The sequence below is a fragment of the Salmo trutta genome, chromosome 31, assembly GCF_901001165.1.
Source record: "Salmo trutta chromosome 31, fSalTru1.1, whole genome shotgun sequence".
NCBI classification, from domain to species: domain Eukaryota; kingdom Metazoa; phylum Chordata; class Actinopteri; order Salmoniformes; family Salmonidae; genus Salmo; species Salmo trutta.
This window is the reverse complement of record NC_042987.1, coordinates 41,999,918-42,025,649: the sequence shown is the minus strand read 5'-3', so window position 1 is coordinate 42,025,649 and position 25,732 is coordinate 41,999,918. Positions and strand designations below refer to the sequence as shown.

Sequence of the window (25,732 nt, the reverse complement as noted above, 5' to 3'; positions counted from 1 at the left end):
ACCTCGTGGAGTTGCAATGATCATGAGAACGGTGAGGAATCAGCCCAGAACTACATGGGAGGACCTTGTCAATGATCTCAAGGCAGCTGGGACCATAGTGACCAAGAAAACAATTGGTAACACACTACGCCGTGAAGGACTGAAATCCTGCAGCGCCCGCAAGGTCCCCCTGCTCAAGAAAGCACATATACATTAGAGGTCGACCGATTATGATTTTTCGCCGCCGATACCGATTATTGGAGGACCAAAAAAAGCCAATACCGATTAATCGGACGATTTTTTTTTTGGTTTTATTTTTTTTATTTTTTTTATTTATTTATTTATTTTTAATTTCTTTATTTATTTGTAATAATGACATTTACAACAATACTGAATGAACACTTATTTTACCTTAATATAATACATCAATAAAATCAATTTAGCCTCAAATAAATAATGAAACATGTTCAATTTGGTTTAAATAATGCAAAACAAAGTGTTGGAGAAGAAAGTAAAAGTGCAATATGTGCCATGTAAAAAAGCTAACGTTTAAGTTCCTTGCTCAGAACATGAGAACATGAAAGCTGGTGGTTCCTTTTAACATGAGTCTTCAATATTCCCAGGTAAGAGGTTTTAGGTTGTAGTTATTATAGGAGTATTTCTCTCTATACAATTTGTATTTCATATACCTTTGACTATTGGATGTTCTTATAGGCACTTTAGTATTGTCAGTGTAACAGTATATTTTCCGGCCCTCTCCTCGCTCCTACCTGGGCTCGAACCAGGAACACATCAACAACAGCTATCCTCGAAGCAGCGTTACCCATGCAGAGCAAGGGGAAAAACTACTCCAAGTCTCAGAGCGATTGACGTTTGAAACGCTATTAGCGCGCACCCGCTAACTAGCTAGCCATTTCACATCTGTTACACCAGCCTAATCTCGGGAGTTGATAGCCTTGAAGTCATAAACAGCGCAATGCATTGCGAAGGGCTGCTGGCAAACGCACGAAAGTGCTGTTTGAATGAACGCTTACGAACCTGCTGCTGCCTACCATCGCTCAGTCAGACTGCTCTATCAAATCATAGACTTAATTATAACATAATAACACACAGAAACACGAGCCTTAGGTCATTAATATGGTCAAATCCGGAAACTATCATCTCGAAAACACAACGTTTTTTTTCTTTCAGTGATATACGGAACCGTTCCGTATTTTATCGAGCAGGTGGCATCCCTAAGTCTAAATATTCCTGTTACATTGCACAACCTTCAATGTTATGTCATAATTACGTAAAATTCTAGCAAATTAGTTCGCAACGAGCCAGGCGGCCCAAACTGTTGCATATACCCCGACTCTGCGTGCAACGAACGCAAAATGACACAATTTCACCTGGTTAATATTGCCTGCTAACCTGGATTTCTTGCTTTTTTTTTGCAAATGCGCTTTTGTTAAATCATCCCCCGTTTGGCGAAGTCTGCTGTCTTTGTTAGGAAGAAATAGTCTTCACAGTTCGCAACGAGCCAGGCGGCCCAAACTGCTGCATATACCCTGACTCTGTTTGCAAGAGAAGTGACACATTTTCCCTAGTTAAAAGAAATTCATGCTAGCAGGCAATATTAACTAAATATGCAGGTTTGAAAATATATACTTGTGTATTGATTTTAAGAAAGACGATTATAAGATCGATTATATGCAAAGCAGGACAGGCTAGATAAACTAGTAATATCATCAACCGTGTGGTAGTTAACTAGTGTTTATGATTGATTGATAGTTTTTTTATAAGATAAGTTTAATGCTAGCTAGCAACTTACCTTGGCAACGTAAAGCAGGTGGTTAGAGCGTTGGGCTAGTTAACGTAAGGTTGCATCCCCAAGCTGACAAGGTAAAAATTGGTCGTTCTGCCCCTGAACAAGGCAGTTAACCCACCGTTCCTAGGCCGTCATTGAAAATAAGAATGTGTTAAATAAAGGTTTAAATCGGTGGCCAAAAATACAGATTTTACCGATTTGCTATGAAAACTTGAAATCGGCCCTAATTAATCGGCCATTCCGATTAATCGGTCAACCTCTAGTTTTGAGTCGTCTTGGGTAGGTCTGTGTCAGCTTTGAGTCGTCTTGTGCAAAGCTGATACAGACCTACCTATCTGGATTTGGGGATTTTCTCTAGCTCTATTTAGTTAGATAGGGAGTGGGGGTGAATAGCGATCTTCAAGTCTTTCCACAGATTTTCTATGAGATTTAAGTCTGGGGTTTGGCTGTGCCACTCAATGACTTTCACATTCTAGTTCTGAAGCCATTCCAGTGTTGCTTTGGCTGTGTGCTTGGGGGTCATTGTTCTGTTAGACTGGGGCAAAGATTCTCATCAAGGATTTGCCTGTATTTGTCCCCATTCATTGTTCCCTCTATCCTTACTAGTCTCCCAGAACCTGCTGCTGAAAAGCATCCCCAAAGCAGGATGTTGCCGCCACCAGGCTTCACGGTAGGGATGGTGTTGAGCTGTGCCTGGTTTTCTCCAGATAGCACTTTTCATTCAGGCTCAAGAGTTGAATTTGTCTCATCAGACCACAGAATCTTTTGCCTTATATGCGCTGAGTTTTTCACGTGCCTTTTTGCAAACTCCAGACATGCTGTCAAGTGCTTTTTTTTCTTCTCAGGAGTGGCTTCCATCTGGCCACTCCCCCCCATAAAGCCCAGATTGGTAGAGTGCTGTAGAGACTGTTGTCCTTCTGGCAGGTTCTCCCATCTCAGCCAAGGAACTCTGTAGTTATGTCAGTGATCATTGGGTTCTTGGTCACCTCCCTGGCCAAGGTCCTCCTTTCCTGGTTGTTCAGTTTGGTCAGACAGCCAGCTCTAGGTAGAGTCTGAGTTGTTCCATCTACGTCAGTTTCTGTGGACCTCCATGGTATAGTTTCGATTCTGACGTGCACTGTCAACTGTGGGACCTGGTTTTCTTTCTAAGTCATGTCCTAAACGATTTACTTGGCCACAGGTGGTTTCCAATCAATTGGATTCACCTCAATTTGATAGAAGAAAACGTTTTCACTTTGTCATTATGGAGTATTTTGTGAAGATGGGTGAGGGGAAGAAAAAAAAATATATTTCATCCATCTTGAATTCAGGCTGTAACGCAACAAAATGTGGAATAAGTTAAGGGGTATGAATACTTTCTGAAGGCACGATGTTACATTACAACATAGGATGGGCCATTTTATTCAACATGTTATAAAACACTTTTATTACAGTTTTTATGAGTGTGTCCCATAAAGACGCACCCATAGCCTAAACACGTTTTACAGGTGTAGCTGGTTGTTATTGGTAGCCTAAACACGTTTTACAGGTGTAGCTGGTTGTTATTGGTAGCCTAAACACGTTTTACAGGTGTAGCTGGTTGTTATTGGTAGCCTAAACACGTTTTACAGGTGTAGCTGGTTGTTATTGGTAGCCTAAACACGTTTTACAGGTGTAGCTGGTTGTTATTGGTAGCCTAAACACGTTTTACAGGTGTAGCTTGTAAGTTAGGTGCTGGTTATTGGTAGCCTAAACACGTTTTACAGGTGTAGCTGGTTGTTATTGGTAGCCTAAACACGTTTTACAGGTGTAGCTGGTTGTTATTGGTAGCCTAAACACGTTTTACAGGTGTAGCTGGTTGTTATTGGTAGCCTAAACACGTTTTACAGGTGTAGCTGGTTGTTATTGGTAGCCTAAACACGTTTTACAGGTGTAGCTGGTTGTTATTGGTAGCCTAAACACGTTTTACAGGTGTAGCTGGTTGTTATTGGTAGCCTAAACACGTTTTACAGGTGTAGCTGGTTGTTATTGGTAGCCTAAACACGTTTTACAGGTGTAGCTGGTTGTTATTGGTAGCCTAAACACGTTTTACAGGTGTAGCTGGTTGTTATTGGTAGCCTAAACACGTTTTACAGGTGTAGCTGGTTGTTATTGGTAGCCTAAACACGGTTTACAGGTGTAGCTGGTTGTTATTGGTAGCTTAAACACGTTTTACAGGTGTAGCTGGTTGCTATTGGTGTTAATCACATCGGTGCTACAGTCAGAGGCTCCATCTGTAGCGAGTGAAATGGGGGATTTCTAATCAATGCTAAATGTAATAAAAATAAATAAATAGGAAATGAGGTTGGCTAAATGAGGTTGGCTAAATGAGGTTGGCTAAATGAGGAGGCTACAGTGATCTACCAACAGGCTGTTTCATATGAATGGAGTTGTTGTAGACAAGGACGAGGAGCGCAGCAAAATGGACTCTATTATCTAGCATGCTAGATGTTAACTTCGCTGGCTACTGTAGCTAGCTAGCTAGCTTCTTTACAACGGTTTTGATGCAGCCTAGACGAGCACTACTGTACTGGGTAATATTTGATAAACAGAATATGATATACAGTGCATTTGTAAAGTTTTCAGACCCCCTTGACTTTTCCCACATTTTCTTACAGCCTTGTTCTAAAAGTGATTAAATAGTCCCCCCCAGCAAAACCGGTTTATAGAAATGTTAGCAAATTTATAAAAAATGTAACACTGAAATATCACATTTACATAAGTATTCAGACACCTTTGCTCAATACTTTGTTGAAGAACCTTTGGTAGTGATTACAGACTTGAGTCTTCTTGGGTATGACGCTACAAGCTTGTCAGACCTGTATTTGGGGAGTTTCTCCCATTCTTCTCTGCTTATTCTCTCAAGCTCTGTCAGGTTGGATGGGGAGCGTCGCTGCACAGCTATTTTCAGGTCTCTCCAGAGATGTTTGATCGGGTTCAAGTCAGGGCTCTGGCTGGGCCACTCAAGGACATTCAGAGACTTGTCCCGAAGCCACTCATGCGTTGTCTTGGCTGTGTGCTTAGGGTCATTGTCCTGTTGGAAGGTGAACCTTTGCCCCAGTCTGAGGTCCTGAGCGCTCTGGAGCAGGTTTTCATCAAGGATCTCTGTACTTTGTGCCATTCATCTTTACATCGATCCTGACTAGTCTCCCAGTCCCTGCTGCTGAAAAACATCCCCACAACATGATGCTGCCACCACCATGCTTCACTGTAGGGATGGTGCCAGGTTTCTTCCAGAAGTGACGCTTGGCATTCAGGCCAAAGAGTTCAATCTTGGTTTCATCAGACCAGAGAATCTTGTTTCTCGTTGTGTGAGAGTCCTTTAAGTGCCTTTTGGCAAACTCCAAGAGGGCTGTCATGTGCCTTTTACTGAGGAGTGGCTTCCGTCTGGTCACGACCATAATGGCCTGATTGGGGGAGTGCTGAAGAGATGATTGCCCTTCTGGAAGGTTCTCCTATCTCCACAGAGGAATTCTAGAGTGACCATCAGGTTCTTGGTCACTTCCCTGACCAAGGCCCTTCTCCCCAGATTGCTTAGTTTGGCCAGGCGGCCAGTTCTAGGAAGAGTCTTGGTGGAACCAAACTTCTTCCATTTAAGAATGATGTAGGCCACTGTGTTCTTGGGGACCTTCAATGCTTCAGACATTTTTTTTGGTACCCTTCCCCGGATCTGTGCCTCGACACAATCTTGTCTCGGAGCTCTACGGACAATTCCTTCGACCTCATGGCTTGGTTTTTGCTCTGACATGCACTGTCAACTGTGGGACCTTATATAGACAGGTGTGTGCCTTTCCAAATCATGTCCAATCAATTGAATTTACCACAGGTGGACTCCAATCAAGTTGTAGAAACATCAAGGATGATCAATGGAAACAGGATGCATCTGAGCTCAATGTTGAGTCTCATAGCAAAGGGTCTGAATAGTTATGTAACGAAGGTATTACTGTTTTATTTTTTTTTACATTTACAAAAAATGTTGCTTTGTCATTATGTGGTATTGTGTGTAGATGGATTATATATTTTTTTTAATCAATTTGAGAATAAGACTGTAAAGTAACAAAATGTGGAAAAAGGGAAGGTGTCTGAATACTTTCTGAATGCACTGAGTGTATACATCTCATGCGACTCGTAATGAGACTAAGCAATCAGCCCATTTTAAAATATTTCTCTGGCTCTATAAGATAAATAACAAGATACTACAGTTAAACCATGTGCTATCAAGTATTATGAGTTTAGCTGACTTAGATCAAGGGATGGTCATGAGGAGCGAATATGAAAGCAGGTATTATATAATGACTTGGTAAAAGGAATGGTTTCACATACAAGGCATAACGCTTAGGTTACAAAAACATTAACAACTATTACAAAGCATACTTCTAGACATTTTAAGATCCTAAGGTTTCTTAGAAGACAATGCATGAACAAAGAGATTGCATATGATGCCCAGAACAGGACAGGACACGAGACAGATCTCCATTCCATTTATAACGTCCGATGGTGTAATCTCGCGTGGGGGTGCCTCGGTTGGGTCCCGTCTGGCGTGGGGGTGCCTCGGTTGGGTCCCGTCTGGCGTGGGGGTTCCTTGGTTGGGTCCGTCTGGCGCGGGGGTTCCTCGGTTGGGTCCTGTCTCGCGTGGGGGTTCCTCGGTTGGGTCCCGTCTGGCGTGGGGGTTCCTCGGTTGGGTCCCGTCTGGCGTGGGGGTTCCTCGGTTGGGTCCCGTCTGGCGTGGGGTTCCTCGGTTGGGTCCCGTCTGGCGTGGGGGTTCCTCGGTTGGGTCCCGTCTGGCGTGGGGTGTCTGGGAACCAGATGAAGGAGTCATACATGACAACATTAATACCATAGTTCCAATGTCAAAATTTGAAATACACTACCGGTCAAAAGTTTTAGAACACCTACGCAGCCAAGTGTTTTTATTTATTTTTACTATTTTCTACATAGTAGAATAATAGTGAAGACATCAACACTTTGAAATAACACATATGGAATCATGTAGTAACCAAAAATGTGTTGAAGAACCTGAAATATATTTTGATTTGTTTAAGTTAGCCACCCATTGCCTTGATGACAGCTTTGAACACTCTTGGCATTCTCTCAACCAGCTTCACCTGGAATGCTTTTCCAAAAATCTTGGAGGAGTTCCCACATGTGCTGAGCACTTGTTGGCTGCTTTTCCTTCACTCTGCGTTCTGGCTCATCCCAAACCATCTGAATTTGGTTGAGGTCGGGGGATTGTGGAGGCCAGGTCATCTGATGCAGCGCATCAAATCAAATTTTATTCCATCACTGTCCTTCTTGGTCAAATAGCCCTTACTCAGCCTGGAGGTGCGTTGGGTCATTGTCCTGTTGAAAAACAAATGATAGTCCCACTAAGCCCAAACCAGATGGGATGGTGTATCGCTGCAGAATGCTGTGGTAGCCATGCTGGTTAAGTGTGCCTTGATTTCTAAATAAATCACAGACAGTGTCACCAGCAAAGCACCCCCACACCATCACACCTCCTCCTCCATGCTTCACGGTGGGAACCAGAGATCATCCGTTCACCTACACTGCGTCTCACAAAGACACGGCAGTTAGAACCAAAAATCTCCAATTTGGACTCATCAGACCAAAGGACAGATTTCCAGCAGTCTAATGTCCATTGCTCGTGATTCTGGGCCCAAGTAAGTTTATTATTATTATTGGTGTCCTTTAGTAGTGGTACAAAGTATATTTTATCAAAGTAACTCTGGGTCTTCCTTTCCTGTGGCGGTCCTCATTAGAGCCAGTTTCATCATAGCGCTGGATGGTTTTTGCGACTGCGCTTGAAGAAACTTTCAAAGTTCTTGAAATGTTCCGTATTGACTGACCTTCATGTCTTAAAGCAATAATGGACTGTTGTTTCTCTTTGCTTATTTGAGTTGTTCTTGTCATAATATGGACTTGGTATTTTACCAAATAGGGCTATCTTCAGTATACCACCCTTACCTTGTCACAACACAACTGATTGGCTCAAACACATTAAGAAGGAAAGAAATTCCACAAATTCACTTTTAACAAGGCACACCTGTTAATTGAAATGCATTCCAGGTGACAACCTGATGAAGCTAGTTGAGAGAATGCCAAGAGTGTGCAAAACTGTCATCAAGGCAAAGGGTGGCTACTTTGAAGAATCTCAAATATAACTTTTTTGGTTACTCCATGATTCCATACGTGTTATTTCATAGTTTTGATGTCTTCACTATTATTCTACAATGTAGAAAATAAAGAAAAACCCTTGAATGTTTAGGAGATCTAAAACTTTTGACCGGTAGTGTATATTAAATTAACCTGTGTGGGCCTCCTGGTGGAGGTATATTAAATTAACCTGTGTGGGCCTCCTGGTGGAGGTATATTAAACTAACCTGTGTGGGCCTCCTGGTGGAGGTATATTAAACTAACCTGTGAGGGCCTCCTGGTGGAGGTATATTAAACTAACCTGTGAGGGCCTCCTGGTGGAGGTATATTAAACTAACCTGTGAGGGCGTCCTGGTAGAGGTACATTAAACTAACCTGTGAGGGCCTCCTGGTGGAGGTATATTCAATTAACCTGTGAGGGCCTCCTGGTGGAGGTATATTAAACTAACCTGTGAGGGCCTCCTGGTGGAGGTATATTAAACTAACCTGTGAGGTAATGAGTAATTCATCAGAATCAAAATCACAGACAAATGGACAGAAGGGGGTAGGAAGGTATCTGTACTCCATCTACCGGTTTTGAATCAGCAATAACCACAAAGGACTCTCAAGACGATCAGAAACCATAAGAACCCGCCTGCAAATTGGACAAAATGGCCTCAGTCACTCTCACCAAAAGATAGGACATGAACCTGTGTTGTCCTAACTATCCAGCAGCAGAAACTACAGATCACGTCCTCCTTCACTGTCAAGCTTATGAACATCAAAACGCTCAGAATAATGTTTTGTCTTTTATTTAACCTTTATTTAACTAGGCAAGTCAGTTGAGAACAAATTCTTATTTACATTGACGGCCTAACCCCGGCCAACCCCCGGCCAACCCCCGGCCAACCCCCGGCCAACCCCCGGCCAACCCCCGGCCTACCCCCGGCCAACCCCCGGCCAACCCCCGGCCAACCCCCGGCCTACCCCCGGCCAACCCCCGGCCTACCCCCGGCCTCCCCCCCTCCCCCGGCCTCCCCCGGCCCTCCCCCGGCCTCCCCCCGGCCTCCCCCGGCCTCCCCCCGGCCTCCCCCCGGCCTCCCCCGGCCTCCCCCCGGCCTCCCCCCGGCCTCCCCCCGGCCTCCCCCCGGCCTCCCCCGGCCTCCCCCCGGCCTCCCCCGGCCTCCCCCCGGCCTCCCCCGGCCTCCCCCGGCCTCCCCCCGGCCTCCCCTAACCCAGACGACGCTGGGCCAAGTGTGCGTCGCCCTAAGGGGCTCCCGATCACGGCCGGTTGTGATACAGACCGGAATCTAACCAGGGTCTGCAGTGACGCCTCTAGCACTGAGATGCTGTGCCTTAGACCGCTGCGCCACTCTGGAGGCAATGATCGCACCCCTGCGATTTTTTGTTGTTGTTGTTGAGTTTCACCCTCTCCAATTTACTGATAACAAACAGTTGTCCACGTAGCTGTACTTCCTCATTCATGTCGACTAGAGGGAACATTCTAGAACACCTCTGTAGTCTCATCAGACTCCAGTCCAGTAGGTGGCGGTAATGCACCTAATACGGCTATGCACACTGCAACAACAAGAAGAAGAAGAAACCTTCTCAACCCAATCAAACGATACCAAGTTTACAGTGTACTGACCACCCAAGGCCCAATCTCTACAGGGTGTCACAGCATTAAAGGCTTGTGTGGAGGGCCGTTGTAAATAACACATCATTCCAGAGAAGACAGAACTCCTTTTTCTTTTGAGTAGTCATTTAGAGTTCACCCTGTCCAGATACAAGTTACCACAGAGATCACACATCCATATAGATAGCATCAGAGTTATCCTCAGAGATCATGTTACCACAGAGCTCACACATCCATATAGATAGCATCAGAGTTATCCTCAGAGATCATGTTACCACAGAGATCACACATCCATCCATATAGATAGCATCAGGGTTCTCCTCAGAGAACATGTCCGATAACAGACATGGATAATATAGCGATTATTCTGTCACAATAGTCAGTCCTCTGGATACAGTAACAGAGATACATTTTGGCCCCGTCAGAGATGGAAGGGCCCTTTTGTGCTTTCCTTGTGTTCCTGGACAATTTGCCATGCAGCTCCAGGTGACAGAGAGCACATCAATTAGGGCTGAGCAAGATAACCAATGGCAGCAACAAGTTTGTCTAGCTTAGAGCGAGTCGGTTTGGCTACTTTCTGTCTCTACCTCTGTGCCACACCCAAACTGGTTACACACTTCGTCCCCTGCTCCTCTCCCCCCTCCCCCAGAGCTCAGCTTATTTTTATTTTTTGGTTTCATCCAAAATCATATTTAAACTAATTGAATGTTAGCAAGTTAAAATGGCCATGATATGAGTATGCTACATAATCACTTTATAGCGTTTTTTTTTTTTTTACGGTCAATTGCTTAATATTTTAAGTCGTCTCCAAATCAAATTTGTGACAGGCCTAGTTATGACACAGTTATAAAACAGCCGTCTATGTAGTTCCTTCCTCATTATCTTTTTATTGAGGCCCACGTACAGGGCTTTCAGGAAGTATTTACACCCCTTGCTTTCCCCCCCACATGTTGTTTTACAAATTGGGATTAAAATGGATTTAATTTTCTCTTTTTTTTTGTCAATGATCAACAAAAAATACTTTGACAAAGTGAAAATAAATTCTAACATTTTTGTAAAAAAAATATAAAAAAAAAAAAATACTAAAAAATAAGTATTAAACTCCAAAGTCAATACATTGTTAGAATCACATTTCTGGGTAAGTCTCTTAAGAGCTTTCCACACCTGGATTGTGTAACATTTGCCCATTTTTTATTTAATTTTTTTTAATACTTTTCAAAATTCTTCAAGCTCTTTCAAGTGCTTTGTTGATCATTGCTTGACAACCATTTTCAAGTCTTGCTGTAGATTTTCAAGTGGATTTTAAGTCAAAACTATAATTCGACTGCTCAGGAGCATTCACTGTCTTCTTGGTAAGCAACTCGATTTGGCCTTGTGTTTTATGTTGTTGTCCTGCTGAAAGGTGAATTCGACTCCCAGACTCTGGTGGAAAGCGGACTGAACCAGGTTTTCTTGGATTTCTGCCTGTGCAAAACCTGCACCTTTTAAGGGCGGGAGGTTATGCGACTCGAGTCATGTGACATTGAATCTGACTAGTAGAAGTGTTGTCTTCTCTTCTCTAGCAGTTGAAAACTCATATATAAAAAAAAACCTAGCTTGTGAACAAAACAACGTAAATAGCCAATAAACACAAAGACCGTGTCATACTTCAGTAGACCAACTTGTATGCCTGTGCACAGTGCTTCTAAAAAGAGATCTTTCCCTCAGCTCTTCAGGTGCCCCCAGCCAGGGAGTGTAGCAGCGTGAGGTGGAAAAGGCTATACAGGATTCCTAGTTCTTTGACTTTGTGAGAATTTACCAGCTATGAAACAAAATGGCAGAAATACTTTGAAAACAGCGACTGCAGCATTTTATATTAAAATAAATGTGATCATTCTTAACTATTTGTGCTTATTTTTTTAAATTTAATTAGGCAAGTCAGTTAAGAACCAATTCTTATTTACAATGACGGCCTACCAAAAGGCAAAAGGCCTCCTGCAGGGACAGGAGGCCTTTTGTCCTACATAAATAAATGTAGGACAAAACACACATCACGACAAGAGAGACAACACCACACCACATAAAGAGAGACCTAAGACAACAACATAGCAAGGCAGCAACACAGCATGGTAGCAACACAGCATGGTAGCAACACAGCATGGTAGCAACACAGCATGGTAGCAACACAGCATGGTAGCAACACAGCATGGTAGCAACACAGCATGGTAGCAACACATGACAACACAGCATGGTAGCAACACAGCATGACAACACAGCATGGTAGCAACACAACATAACAACACAGCAAGGTAGCAACACAACATGACAACACAGCATGGTACAACATTATTGGGCACAGACAACAGCACAAAGGGTATTAACAAATACAAGTGAAATGCTCCCACTGTAGAGCCCTGACCACCCGCCGACGGTGCTGCTGAAATGTACAGTTTAACCGCCGACGGTGCTGCTGAAATGTACAGGTTAACCGCCGACGGTGCTGCTGAAATGTACAGGTTAACCGCCGCCGACGGTGCTGCTGAAATGTACATGTTAACCGCCGCCGACGGTGCTGCTGAAATGTACATGTTAACCGCCGCCGACGGTGCTGCTGAAATGTACAGGTTAACCGCCGACGTGGCTGCTGAAATGTACAGGTTAACCGCCGGCGGTGCTGCTGAAATGTACAGGTTAACCGCCGACGTGGCTGCTGAAATGTACAGGTTAACCGCCGACGGTGCTGCTGAAATGTACAGGTTAACCGCTGACGTGGCTGCTGAAATGTACAGGTTAACCGCCGACGGTGCTGCTGAAATGTACAGGTTAACCGCCGACGTGGCTGCTGAAATATACAGGTTAACCGCCGACGTGGCTGGTGACGATTTGTGTTTTTATCTAACCGTTGTGTTCTGATTTATTAGGGTTTCCCTGATGAATTTGCGAACACAAAAGGGGTCCTTGGCCCCAGAATGTTTGACGACCCCTGACCTATGCTCTCTCCAAGGGAGAAGTCACCCAAACTGCAGGTTCATGTCTATTGTCATGAGTTTTGTCCTGGTGGCAGAAGTTGAGCGACAGATGGGCCAGCTGCAAAGTTAAATTGGCAAAATCTTAAAATTGTATGAAAACAAAAATGTGCTTTTTTTTGGTCTTAATTTAAGGTTAGCAGTGTGGTTAAGGTTAGATTTTTTGTAAATAACTTTAGTTAAATGTGTGTGTGTGTGTGTGTGTGTGTGTGTGTGTGTGTGTGTGTGTGTGAGAGAGAGCAGCAGTTCTTTAGGGCACTGCAGCAGCAGTAACACTACATGTATTCAGCAACCCACTGTCACACGGCTCTGTGGAAAGAGCCCCCAGGAGTCAGATCTCTGTCTCTCTCTCTCTGTCTGTCTCTCTATCTGTCTGCCTCTTTCTCTCTCTGTCTCTCTGTGTCTCTGTCTCTCTCTCTCTGTTTTCCCCCCCAAACCAAGGTGTTCTCTGCATTGAAACTGTGAGACATGGTACAGTAGGGGAGACTGGGGTTGGAGGTACTGTAGGGAGGGGAGGCTGGGGTTGGAGGTACTGTAGGGAGGGGAGGCTGGGGTTGGAGGTACTGTAGGGAGGGGAGGCTGGGGTTGGAGGTACTGTAGGGAGGGGAGGCTGGGGTTGGAGGTACTGTAGGGAGGGGAGGCTGGGGTTGGAGGTGCGGTAGGGAGGGGAGGCTGGGGTTGGAGGTACGGTACTGTAGGGAGGGGAGGCTGGGGTTGGAGGTACGGTACTGTAGGGAGGGGAGGCTGGGGTTGGAGGTACGGTACTGTAGGGAGGGGAGGCTGGGGTTGGAGGTACGGTAGGGAGGGGAGGCTGGGGTTGGAGGTACTGTAGGGAGTGAAGGCTGGGATTGGAGGTACTGTAGGGAGGGGAGGCTGGGGTTGGAGGTACTGTAGGGAGGGGAGGCTGGGGTTGGAGGTACTGTAGGGAGGGGAGGCTGGGGTTGGAGGTACTGTAGGGAGGGGAGGCTGGGGTTGGAGGTACTGTAGGGAGGGGAGGCTGGGGTTGGAGGTACTGTAGGGAGGGGAGGCTGGGGTTGGAGGTACGGTAGGGAGGGGAGGCTGGGGTTGGAGGTACTGTAGGGAGGGGAGGCTGGGGTTGGAGGTACTGTAGGGAGGGGAGGCTGGGGTTGGAGGTACTGTAGGTAGGGGAGGCTGGGGTTGGAGGTACTGTAGGGAGGGGAGGCTGGGGTTGGAGGTACGGTAGGGAGGGGAGGCTGGGGTTGGAGGTACTGTAGGGAGGGGAGGCTGGGGTTGGAGGTACTGTAGGGAGGGGAGGCTGGGGTTGGAGGTACTGTAGGGAGGGGAGGCTGGGGTTGGAGGTGCGGTAGGGAGGGGAGGCTGGGGTTGAAGGTACGGTAGGGAGGGGAGGCTGGGGTTGGAGGTACGGTACTGTAGAGGATGTGTATATTTTGTCAATAAAAAAGCAAGTGCCATTTAAGATTAACTTATTGAAACTTTAGTATCCACTGGTTATAGTAAAGCGTGGCATAGTCTTGTTGTGTGTTCATTTAGCAGACAAGGGACTGTTATTTCCTGAACACATTTTATAGAAGGGGGGGAAAAAACGTAATGTCATATCACAGAATAAAACGGAACGGAATATTTTCCCAAATGTAGCTACAGTATCTATAGATTATGGTCCCGTGTGGCTCAGTTGGTAGAGCATGGTGTTTGCAACACCAGGGTTGTGGGTTCGATTCCCACGGGGGACCAGTACGGGGGGGAAAAAATGTATGAAATGTATGCATTCACTACTGTAAGTCGCTCTGGATAAGAGCGTCTGCTAAATGACTAAATGTAACAGTATGAATATGTGGTATTCAAATTGGGGTGAAATCAAGAATTAAGACTACAGTTTATTTTATGGTACAATAATACAAACGTTATTCAGAAAGAATTAGAGACATATAATTTTATTGAATAAATGTGTGTATTGGTTCTCGTAATTTTGATAGGAGAGATGAAAGTGTAATTAATTTAAGGTTATTTGTTAATGTGAAAATCTAAATGTAGCGATTTAAAAAAAAAAAATTCAAAAAAAAATTCAAAAAAAAAATTTGAAAGTTGTGTCATTATATTTGGGGTGGAGTTGCTGGAATTTCGGATGGTAAAAATGGGATCCCCGCTGAAAAAGTTTGAATGCCACTGGTGGTATAAATGAATGCCAGTCGCTGTCTACACAGTGGTGGGCTTCATACAGGTTGTGAAGTTTGAATGGCTCTGTTTAAATAAGCTTGTAGTCACTAAACGTGTGTGTGTGTGTGTGTGTGTGTGTGTGTGTGTGTGTGTGTGTGGTTTGCCCTTCATAAACACCTGTAGTTTATCCTAATACAACGTCATTGATTTGTTTGTGATGTCTGGTCATCTCCTAACCTCCTTTCTTCTCTCTACCCTCTGTCCAGGAGTTCTTTGATCACGCCAAGAAGCTGTGGGACGACGAGGGTGTGAAGGCGTGCTTCGAGAGATCCAACGAGTACCAGCTCATCGACTGTGCACAATAGTAAGTTCTGTCTCCAGCACAAAGCATTGTTGGTTCGGTTGGTTGTGGGAGGAGCTCCTAAAGTGAATCCTAGCTGTCGGTTGGTTGTGGGAGGAGCTCCTAAAGTGAATCCTAGCTGTCGATTGGTTGTGGGAGGAGCTCCTAAAGTGAATCCTAGCTGTCGGTTGGTTGTGGGAGGAGCTCCTAAAGTGAATCCTAGCTGTCGGTTGGTTGTGGGAGGAGCTCCTAAAGTGAATCCTAGCTGTCAGTTGGTTGTGGGAGGAGCTCCTAAAGAAATGCTGAATACAACAGGTGTAGTAGACCTCACAGTGAAATGCTGAATACAACAGGTGTAGTAGACCTAACAGTGAAATGCTGAATACAACAGGTGTAGTAGACCTCACAGTGAAAGGCTGAATATAACAGGTGTAGTAGACCTCACAGTGAAATGCTGAATACAACAGGTGTAGTAGACCTCACAGTGAAATGCTGAATACAACAGGTGTAGTAGACCTCACAGTGAAATGCTGAATACAACAGGTGTAGTAGACCTCACAGTGAAATGCTGAATACAACAGGTGTAGTAGACCTCACAGTGAAATGCTGAATACAACAGGTGTAGTAGACCTTACAGTGAAATGCTGAATACAACAGGTGTAGTAGACCTTACAAGCCCCTTAACCAACAATGCAGTTTCAAAAAAGTATGGATAAGAAGAAGCAATAACAGTAACAAGTCATTAAAGAGCAGCAGTAATATAACAATAGTGAGTGGCTGTGCCACCCAGCACAGCCAGAAGAGGACTGGTCACCCCTCATAGCCTGGTTCCTCTCCACCCAGCACAGCCAGAAGAGGACTGGTCACCCCTCATAGCCTGGTTCCTCTCCACCCAGAACAGCCAGAAGAGGACTGGTCACCCCTCATAGCTTGGTTCCTCTCCACCCAGCACAGCCAGAAGAGGACTGGTCACCCCTCATAGCCTGGTTCCTCTCCACCCAGAACAGCCAGAAGAGGACTGGCCACCCCTCATAGCCTGGTTCCTCTCTAGGTTTCTTCCTAGGTTTTGGCCTTCCTAGGGAGTTTTTCCTAGCCACCGTGCTTCTACACCTGCATTGCTTGCTGTTTGGGGTTTTAGGCTGGGTTTCTGTACAGCACTTTGAGATATCAGCTGATGTAAGAAGGGCTTTATAAATACATTTGATTTGGGTACCGGTACAGAAACAATGTGCGGGGGCACCGGTTAGTTGAGGTAGTATGTACATGTAGGTAGAGTTATTAAAGTGACTATGCATAGATGACAACAGAGAGTAGCAGTGGTGTGGAGAGGGGGGGCAATGCAAATAGTCTGGGTAGCCATTTGTTTAGATGTTCAGGAGTCTTATGGCTTGGGGGTAGAAGCTGTTAAGAAGCCTCTTGGACCTAGACTTAGCGCTCCGGTACCGCTTGCCGTGCGGTAGCAGAGAGAACAGTCTATGACTAGAGTGGCTGGAGTCTTTGACAATCTTTAGGGTCTTCCTCTGACACAGCCTGCTCTGGAGGTCCTGCTATAGAAGTCCTGGTATAGAGGTACACAATCCATGTCTCAATGGTCTCTATGCTTAACAATCCTTCTTTAACTTGTCTCCTCCCCTTCATCTACACTGATTTGAAGTGGATTCAACAATTGACCTCAATAGGGGATCATATCTTTCACCTGGATTCACCTGGTCAGTCTGCCATGGAAAGAGCAGGTGTTCTTAATGTTTCGTAGACTCAGTGTATATTTAGTCAATAAAAAAAGCAAGTGCCGTTTAAGATTTAATTTATTTAAAGCGTAATATCAACTGGTTATATTATAACGTGGCATAGCCTTGTTTTGTACATTTATCAGACAAGACTCTAATTTCCTGAGCCCTTATCATGGTCAAGACACCAGAAAATAAATAAATACATGATGTAATATCACAGAATAAAATGGAACAGAATATTTCTTCTAAATGAATAAAGTTGCCTGTGTGAAATTCAAAGAGTGATCCTTTGAAACTGGTCTCTTTTCATGGTTACAAACCGAAATATATATATTTATTTTCTTCTTCGATAAACAGACAATCAATTTAGATTATTCTGCCTGTTCCTTGAACTTTTCTAAATGGAGGAACAATTCCACATTGAACCCTGTATGGGGATGAATTATGCCCAGGATGTCGAGTTGGTGAGTAGGCCTAGGTTTAAAGATTCAGATGAAAATACACTCTTTTTCAAACTGTTTTTGCATATTTTTAGTGTGGAACCTGTCTATGTTAAGGGGGGTTATAAAATAGTGTAACAGTTTAGCTTCCGTCCCTCTCTTCGCCCCAACCTGGGCTTGAACCAGGGACCCTCTGCACACATCAACAACTGCCTCCCACGAAGCATCGTTACCCATCGCGCCACAAAAGCCACGGCCCTTGCAGAGCAAGGGGAACAATTACTTCAAGGTCTCAGAGCGAGTGATGTCACCGATTTGAAACGCTTTTAGCGCGCACCACCGCTAACTAGCTAGCCATTTCACATCGGTTACACTAGGCTAACCAATTCTAAATGGCACTAGTAGTTTGCAAAGTAGCATAAGCGGAAAATAGACAGGACAGTTATTCCAAAATTGCAGCTCGTTGTTAGAACACATGGTTTCCTACTTTTGATCAACCAGTCCATTTGGAATTAGTGATAAAACTGTTGTCATTTGTCAAGGAATGTAGCTTGTGTATCTGTCAGATATGTTTTTATCTGTGTTTTCTGTAGTCCTGACGGTAGCTTGTGTATCTGTCAGATATGTTTTTATCTGTGTTTTCTGTAGTCCTAACGGTAGCTTGTGTGGGCAGTCAGTTAGATATGTTTTTATCTGTGTTTTCTGTAGTCCTAACGGTAGCTTGTGTGGGCAGTCAGTTAGATATGTTTTTATCTGTGTTTTCTGTAGTCCTAACGGTAGCTTGTGTGGGCAGTCAGTTAGATATGTTTTTATCTGTGTTTTCTGTAGTCCTAACAGTAGCTTGTGTATCTGTCAGTTAGATATGTTTTTATCTGTGTTTTCTGTAGTCCTAACGGTAGCTTGTGTATCTGTCAGATATGTTTTTATCTGTGTTTTCTATAGTCCTAACGGTAGCTTGTGTATCAGTTAGATATGTTTTTATCTGTGTTTTCTGTATTCCTGACGGTAGCTTGTGTGGGCAGTCAGTACATATGTGTGGCGGGAGTGAGTGAGAAAGGGAACTGTGTGTGTTTAGCTTCTTTCTTGTTGTGTCCCACATGTACACATGAGACACTAGAGTTAAAGCAAATGAACATGGTCTTGAAGACAACAACAGTTGCCTGTTCAGGCAGCCACAAATCACATTCCACCTAATAGTGTTGCAGTATTTGAATGTGATCTGTGGTTCGTTCTCATTCCATCCCAGGCTTAAACCCAGGCAGGTGTGCAAACACTATTTATATATTAATTATATATTAATTATATATATATATATATATATATATATATATATATATATATTAATTATATAATGTACATTGTACGAGCACGCACACACACGCGTGTTTTCCCATTTGACTGGGTTTGACCTTGGGTCTCCTGTGTGCCACAAGACAATCTTAGCTGGGGATGGGGCTAGAGTAGGGGGTGGGGTGTAGTGGTAGGGCTGTGTCTGGTGATATCTCTGGTGATGGTGTAGTGGTAGGGCTGTGTCCGGTGATACCTCTGGTGATGGTGTAGTGGTAGGGCTGTGTCTGGTGATATCTCTGGTGATGGTGTAGTGGTAGGGCTGTGTCCGGTGATACCTCTGGTGATGGTGTATTGGTAGGGCTGTGTCTGGTGATACCTCTGGTGATGGTGTAGTGGTAGGGCTGTGTCTGGTGATATCTCTGGTGATGGTGTAGTGGTAGGGCTGTGTCCGGTGATACCTCTGGTGATGGTGTAGTGGTAGGGCTGTGTCTGGTGATACCTCTGGTGATGGTGTAGTGGTAGGGCTGTGTCTGGTGATACCTCTGGTGATGGTGTAGTGGTAGGCCTGTGTCTGGTGATATCTCTGGTGATGGTGTAGTGGTAGGGCTGTGTCTGGTGATACCTCTGGTGATGGTGTAGTGGTAGGGCTGTGTCTGGTGATACCTCTGGTGATGGTGTAGTGCTGTGTCTGGTGATACCTCTGGTGATGGTGTAGTGCTGTGTCTGGTGATACCTCTGGTGATGGTGTAGTGGTAGGGCTGTGTCTGGTGATATCTCTGGTGATGGGGTGGTGTGGTCACGGGACTCCGTCAGCCGCCTGGGGCAGAGAAGCTTAAGAATGGTGCCTATTGTCAGGCAGGCAGGCAGGCAGGCAGTCCCTCTCCCTGTTCCCTTCTCTAGCCCATTCCCTGTTCTCTTAGCTAGCCTGTTCTCTCTTCTCCTAGCTAGCCTGTACTCTCTTCTCTTAGCTAGCCTGTTCTCCTAGCTAGCCTGTACTCTCTTCTCCTAGCTAGCCTGTACTCTCTTCTCTTAGCTAGCCTGTTCTCCTAGCTAGCCTGTACTCTCTTCTCCTAGCTAGCCTGTACTCTCTTCTCCTAGCTAGCCTGTTCTCCTAGCTAGCCTGTACTCTCTTCTCCTAGCTAGCCTGTACTCTCTTCTCCTAGCTAGCCTGTTCTCTCTTCTCCTAGCTAGCCTGTACTCTCTTCTCCTAGCTAGCCTGTTCTCTCTTCTCCTAGCTAGCCTGTTCTCTCTTCTCCTAGCTAGCCTGTTCTCTCTTCTCCAAGCTAGCCTGTTCTCTCTTCTCCTAGCTAGCCTGTTCTCTCTTCTCCTAGCTAGCCTGTTCTCCTAGCTAGCCTGTTCTCCTAGCTAGCCTGTTCTCTCTTCTCCTAGCTAGCCTGTTCTCCTAGCTAGCCTGTTCTCCTAGCTAGCCTGTTCTCCTAGCTAGCCTGTTTTCTCTTCTCCTAGCTAGTCTGTTCTCTCTTCTCCTAGCTAGCCTGTTCTCTCTTCTCCTAGCTAGCCTGTTCTCCTAGCTAGCCTGTTCTCCTAGCTAGCCTGTTCTCTCTTCTCCTAGCTAGCCTGTTCTCCTAGCTAGCCTGTTCTCTCTTCTCCTAGCTAGCCTGTTCTCCTAGCTAGCCTGTTCTCCTAGCTAGCCTGTTCTCCTAGCTAGCCTGTTCTCCTAGCTAGCCCGTTCTCTCTTCTCCTAGCTAGCCTGTTCTCCTAGCTAGCCTGTTCTCTCTTCTCCTAGCTAGCCTGTTCTCTCCTTTCTTAGCTAGCCTGTTCTCCTAGCTAGCCTGTTCTCTCTTCTCCTAGCTAGCCTGTTCTCTCTTCTCCTAGCTAGCCTGTTCTCCTAGCTAGCCTGTTCTCCTAGCTAGCCTGTTCTCCTAGCTAGCCTGTTCTCCTAGCTAGCCTGTTCTCCTAGCAAGCCTGTTCTCCTAGCTAGCCTGTTCTCCTAGCTAGCCTGTTCTCTCTTCTCCTAGCTAGCCTGTTCTCTCTTCTCCTAGCTAGCCTGTTCTCTCTTCTCCTAGCTAGCCTGTTCTCCTAGCTAGCCTGTTCTCCTAGCTAGCCTGTTCTCCTAGTTAGCCTGTACTCTCTTCTCCTAGCTAGCCTGTACTCTCTTCTCCAAGCTAGCCTGTTCTCTCTTCTCCTAGCTAGCCTGTACTCTCTTCTCTTAGCTAGCATGTACTCTCTTCTCCTAGCTAGCCTGTTCTCCTAGCTAGCCTGTACTCTCTTCTCCAAGCTAGCCTGTACTCTCTTCTCCAAGCTAGCCTGTTCTCCTAGCTAGCCTGTTCTCTCTTCTCCAAGCTAGCCTGTTCTCTCTTCTCCTAGCTAGCCTGTTCTCCTAGCTAGCCTGTACTCTCTTCTCCAAGCTAGCCTGTACTCTCTTCTCCAAGCTAGCCTGTTCTCCTAGCTAGCCTGTTCTCCTAGCTAGCCTATTCTCTCTTCTCCAAGCTAGCCTGTTCTCTCTTCTCCTAGCTAGCCTGTTCTCCTAGCTAGCCTGTTCTCTCTTCTCCAAGCTAGCCTGTTCTCTCTTCTCTTAGCTAGCCTGTTCTCTCTTCTCTTCTCTTAGCTAGCCTGTTCTCTCTTCTCCTAGCTAGCCTGTACTCTCTTCTCCTAGCTAGCCTGTTCTCCTAGCTAGCCTGTTCTCCTAGCTAGCCTGTTCTCCCTTCTCCTAGCTAGCCTGTACTCTCTTCTCCTAGCTAGCCTGTTCTCTCTTCTCCTAGCTAGCCTGTTCTCCTAGCTAGCCTGTTCTCCTAGCTAGCCTGTACTCTCTTCTCCTAGCTAGCCTGTTCTCTCTTCTCCTAGCTAGCCTGTTCTCCTAGCTAGCCTGTACTCTCTTCTCTTAGCTAGCCTGTACTCTCTTCTCCTAGCTAGCCTGTTCTCTCTTCTCCTAGCTAGCCTGTTCTCTCTTTGCTAGCCTGTTCTCCTAGCTAGCCTGTACTCTCTTCTCCTAGCTAGCCTGTTCTCTCTTTGCTAGCCTGTACTCTCTTCTCCTAGCTAGCCTGTTCTCCTAGCTAGCCTGTTCTCTCTTCTCCTAGCTAGCCTGTTCTCCTAGCTAGCCTGTACTCTCTTCTCTTAGCTAGCCTGTTCTCTCTTCTCCTAGCTAGCCTGTACTCTCTTCTCTTAGCTAGCCTGTACTCTCTTCTCCTAGCTAGCCTGTTCTCTCTTCTCCTAGCTAGCATGTACTCTCTTCTCCTAGCTAGCCTGCACTATCTTCTCCAAGCTAGCCTGTACTCTCTTCTCCTAGCTAGCCTGTTCTCTCTTCTCCTAGCTAGCCTGTTCTCCTAGCTAGCCTGTACTCTCTTCTCTTAGCTAGCCTGTACTCTCTTCTCCTAGCTAGCCTGTTCTCTCTTCTCCTAGCTAGCCTGTTCTCTCTTCTCCTAGCTAGCCTGTTCTCTCTTCTCCTAGCTAGCCTGTTCTCCTAGCTAGCCTGTACTCTCTTCTCCAAGCTAGCCTGTTCTCTCTTCTCCTAGCTAGCCTGTACTCTCTTCTCTTAGCTAGCCTGTACTCTCTTCTCCAAGCTAGCCTGTTCTCCTAGCTAGCCTGTTCTCTCTTCTCCAATCTAGCCTGTTCTCTCTTCTCCTAGCTAGCCTGTTCTCCTAGCTAGCCTGTACTCTCTTCTCCAAGCTAGCCTGTACTCTCTTCTCCAAGCTAGCCTGTTCTCCTAGCTAGCCTGTTCTCCTAGCTAGCCTGTTCTCTCTTCTCCTAGCTAGCCTGTTCTCCTAGCTAGCCTGTTCTCTCTTCTCCAAGCTAGCCTGTTCTCTCTTCTCCAAGCTAGCCTGTTCTCTCTTCTCCTAGCTAGCCTGTTCTCTCTTCTCCTAGCTAGCCTGGTCTCTCTTCTCTTAGCTAGCCTGTTCTCTCTTCTCTTCTCTTAGCTAGCCTGTTCTCTCTTCTCCTAGCTAGCCTGTACTCTCTTCTCCTAGCTAGCCTGTTCTCCTAGCTAGCCTGTTCTCCTAGCTAGCCTGTTCTCCCTTCTCCTAGCTAGCCTGTTCTCTCTTCTCCTAGCTAGCCTGTTCTCCTAGCTAGCCTGTTCTCCTAGCTAGCCTGTACTCTCTTCTCCTAGCTAGCCTGTTCTCTCTTCTCCTAGCTAGCCTGTTCTCCTAGCTAGCCTGTACTCTCTTCTCTTAGCTAGCCTGTACTCTCTTCTCCTAGCTAGCCTGTTCTCTCTTCTCCTAGCTAGCCTGTTCTCTCTTCTCCTAGCTAGCCTGTTCTCTCTTCTCCTAGCTAGCCTGTTCTCCTAGCTAGCCTGTACTCTCTTCTCTTAGCTAGCCTGTTCTCTCTTTTCCTAGCTAGCCTGTACTCTCTTCTCTTAGCTAGCCTGTACTCTCTTCTCCTAGCTAGCCTGTTCTCTCTTCTCCTAGCTAGCATGTACTCTCTTCTCCTAGCTAGCCTGTACTATCTTCTCCAAGCTAGCCTGTTCTCTCTTCTCCTAGCTAGCATGTACTCTCTTCTCCTAGCTAGCCTGTACTATCTTCTCCAAGCTAGCCTGTACTCTCTTCTCCTAGCTAGCCTGTTCTCCTAGCTAGCGTGTTCTCCTAGCTAGCCTGTACTCTCTTCTCTTAGGTGGCCTGTACTCTCTTCTCCTAGCTAGCCTGTTCTCTCTTCTCCTAGCTAGCGTGTTCTCCTAGCTAGCCTGTACTCTCTTCTCTTAGGTGGCCTGTTCTCTCTTCTCCTAGCTAGCCTGTTCTCTCTTCTCCTAGCTAGCGTGTTCTCCTAGCTAGCCTGTACTCTCTTCTCCTAGCTAGCCTGTTCTCCTAGCTAGCCTGTTCTCCTAGCTAGCCTGTACTCTCTTCTCCTAGCTAGCCTGTTCTCTCTTTGCTAGCCTGTACTCTCTTCTCCTAGCTAGCCTGTTCTCCTAGCTAGCCTGTTCTCTCTTCTCCTAGCTAGCCTGTTCTCCTAGCTAGCCTGTACTCTCTTCTCTTAGCTAGCCTGTTCTCTCTTCTCCTAGCTAGCCTGTACTCTCTTCTCTTAGCTAGCCTGTACTCTCTTCTCCTAGCTGGCCTGCTCTCCTAGCTAGCCTCTTCTCTTTGCTAGCCTGTACTCTCTTCTCCTAGCTAGCCTGTTCTCCTAGCTAGCCTGTTCTCCTAGCTAGCCTGTTCTCCTAGCTAGCCTGTTCTCCTAGCTAGCCTGTACTCTCTTCTCCTAGCTGGCCTGCTCTCTGTTCTCCTAGCCTGTACTGTTTTCCTTGCGAGGTGGTATTCAAAGTCAGGGTCACTACCCCAAAACATTAGGAACACCTAACTGATATTGATTTGCAAAACTCTTTTGTCCTCAGAACAGCCTCAATTTGTCGGGCATGGACTCTACAAGGTGTCGAAAGCGTTCCACGGTGATGCTTGCCCATGTTGACTCCAATTATTCCCACTGTTGGTCAAGTTGGCTGGATGTCTTTTTGGGTGGTGGACCATTCTTAACATACACAGGAAACTGTTGAGCGTGAAAAACCCAGCAGCTTTGCAGTTCTTGACACCCTCAAACCGGTGCTCCTGGCACCAACTACCATACCCTGTTCAAAGACACATACGTCTTTTGTCTTGCCCATTCACCCTCTGAATGGCACACATTCACAATCCATGTCTCAATTGTCTCAAGGCTTAAACATCCTTCTTTAACCAATTTCCTTCCCTTCATCTGTACTGATTTGATGCGGATTTAACAAGTGACATCAATAAGGGATCATAGCTTTCACCTGGATTCACCTGGTCAGTCTGTCATGGAATGAGCAGGTGCTCCTAATGTTTTGGGTGTGTTTATTTAACTAAGGCAAGTCAGTTAGGAACAAATTCTTATTTACAATGACGGCCTACCACGGACGACGCTGGGCCAATTATGCGCCGCCCTATGGGACTCCCAATCACGGCTGGATACAGCCTCTGGATGTATGGACACATTACAGCACTACACCGTGATCCAGCCTCTGGATGTATGGACACATTACAACACTACACCGTGATCCAGCCTCTGGATGTATGGACACATTACAGCACTACACCGTGATCCAGCCTCTGGATGTATGGACACATTACAGCACTACACCGTGATCCAGCCTCTGGATGTATGGACACATTACACCGTGATCCAGCCTCTGCTGTATGGACACATTACACCGTGATCCAGCCTCTGCTGTATGGAGACATTACAACACTACACCGTGATCCAGCCTCTGCTGTATGGAGACATTACAACACTACACCGTGATCCAGCCTCTGGATGTATGGACACATTACAACACTACACCGTGATCCAGCCTCTGCTGTATGGAGACATTACAACACTACACCGTGATCCAGCCTCTGGATGTATGGACACATTACAACACTACACCGTGATCCAGCCTCTGGATGTATGGACACATTACAGCACTACACCGTGATCCAGTCTCTGGATGTATGGACACATTACAACACTACACCGTGATCCAGCCTCTGGATGTATGGACACATTACAGCACTACACCGTGATCCAGCCTCTGGATGTATGGACACATTACAACACTACACCGTGATCCAGCCTCTGGATGTATGGACACATTACAACACTACACTGTGATACAGCCTCTGCTGTATGGACACATTACAACACTACACCGTGATCCAGCCTCTGGATGTATGGACACATTACAACACTACACCGTGATCCAGCCTCTGGATGTATGGACACATTACAACACTACACCGTGATCCAGCCTCTGGATGTATGGACACATTACAACACTACACCGTGATCCAGTCTCTGGATGTATGGACACATTACAACACTACACTGTGATCCAGCCTCTGGATGTATGGACACATTACAACACTACACCGTGATCCAGCCTCTGGATGTATGGACACATTACAGCACTACACCGTGATCCAGCCTCTGGATGTATGGACACATTACAACACTACACCGTGATCCAGCCTCTGGATGTATGGACACATTACAACACTACACCGTGATCCAGCCTCTGGATGTATGGACACATTACAACACTACACCGTGATCCAGCCTCTGGATGTATGGACACATTACAGCACTACACCGTGATCCAGCCTCTGGATGTATGGAGACATTACAACACTACACCGTGATCCAGTCTCTGGATGTATGGACACATTACAACACTACACCGTGATCCAGTCTCTGGATGTATGGACACATTACAGCACTACACCGTGATCCAGCCTCTGGATGTATGGACACATTACAACACTACACCGTGATCCAGCCTCTG

At 45.8% G+C, this 25,732-nt stretch overlaps 1 protein-coding gene and 1 long non-coding RNA gene across 2 annotated transcripts in view; both read left to right on the top strand.

Moving 5' to 3' along the window:
• LOC115170218 (guanine nucleotide-binding protein G(olf) subunit alpha) overlaps nucleotides 1-25,732 on the top strand; it is a gene marked incomplete in the record, with an annotated part of 102,178 nt that overhangs the window by 42,487 nt on the left and 33,959 nt on the right. The window contains 1 exon segment of the mRNA XM_029726611.1: nucleotides 14,983-15,080. Within this exon segment, the coding sequence (XP_029582471.1) occupies nucleotides 14,983-15,080 (98 nt within the window).
• Nucleotides 3,119-4,230, top strand: LOC115170219 (uncharacterized). Its single transcript, XR_003870988.1, has 2 exons — nucleotides 3,119-3,481; nucleotides 3,535-4,230. It is a non-coding gene; the product is annotated as an uncharacterized LOC115170219 (long non-coding RNA).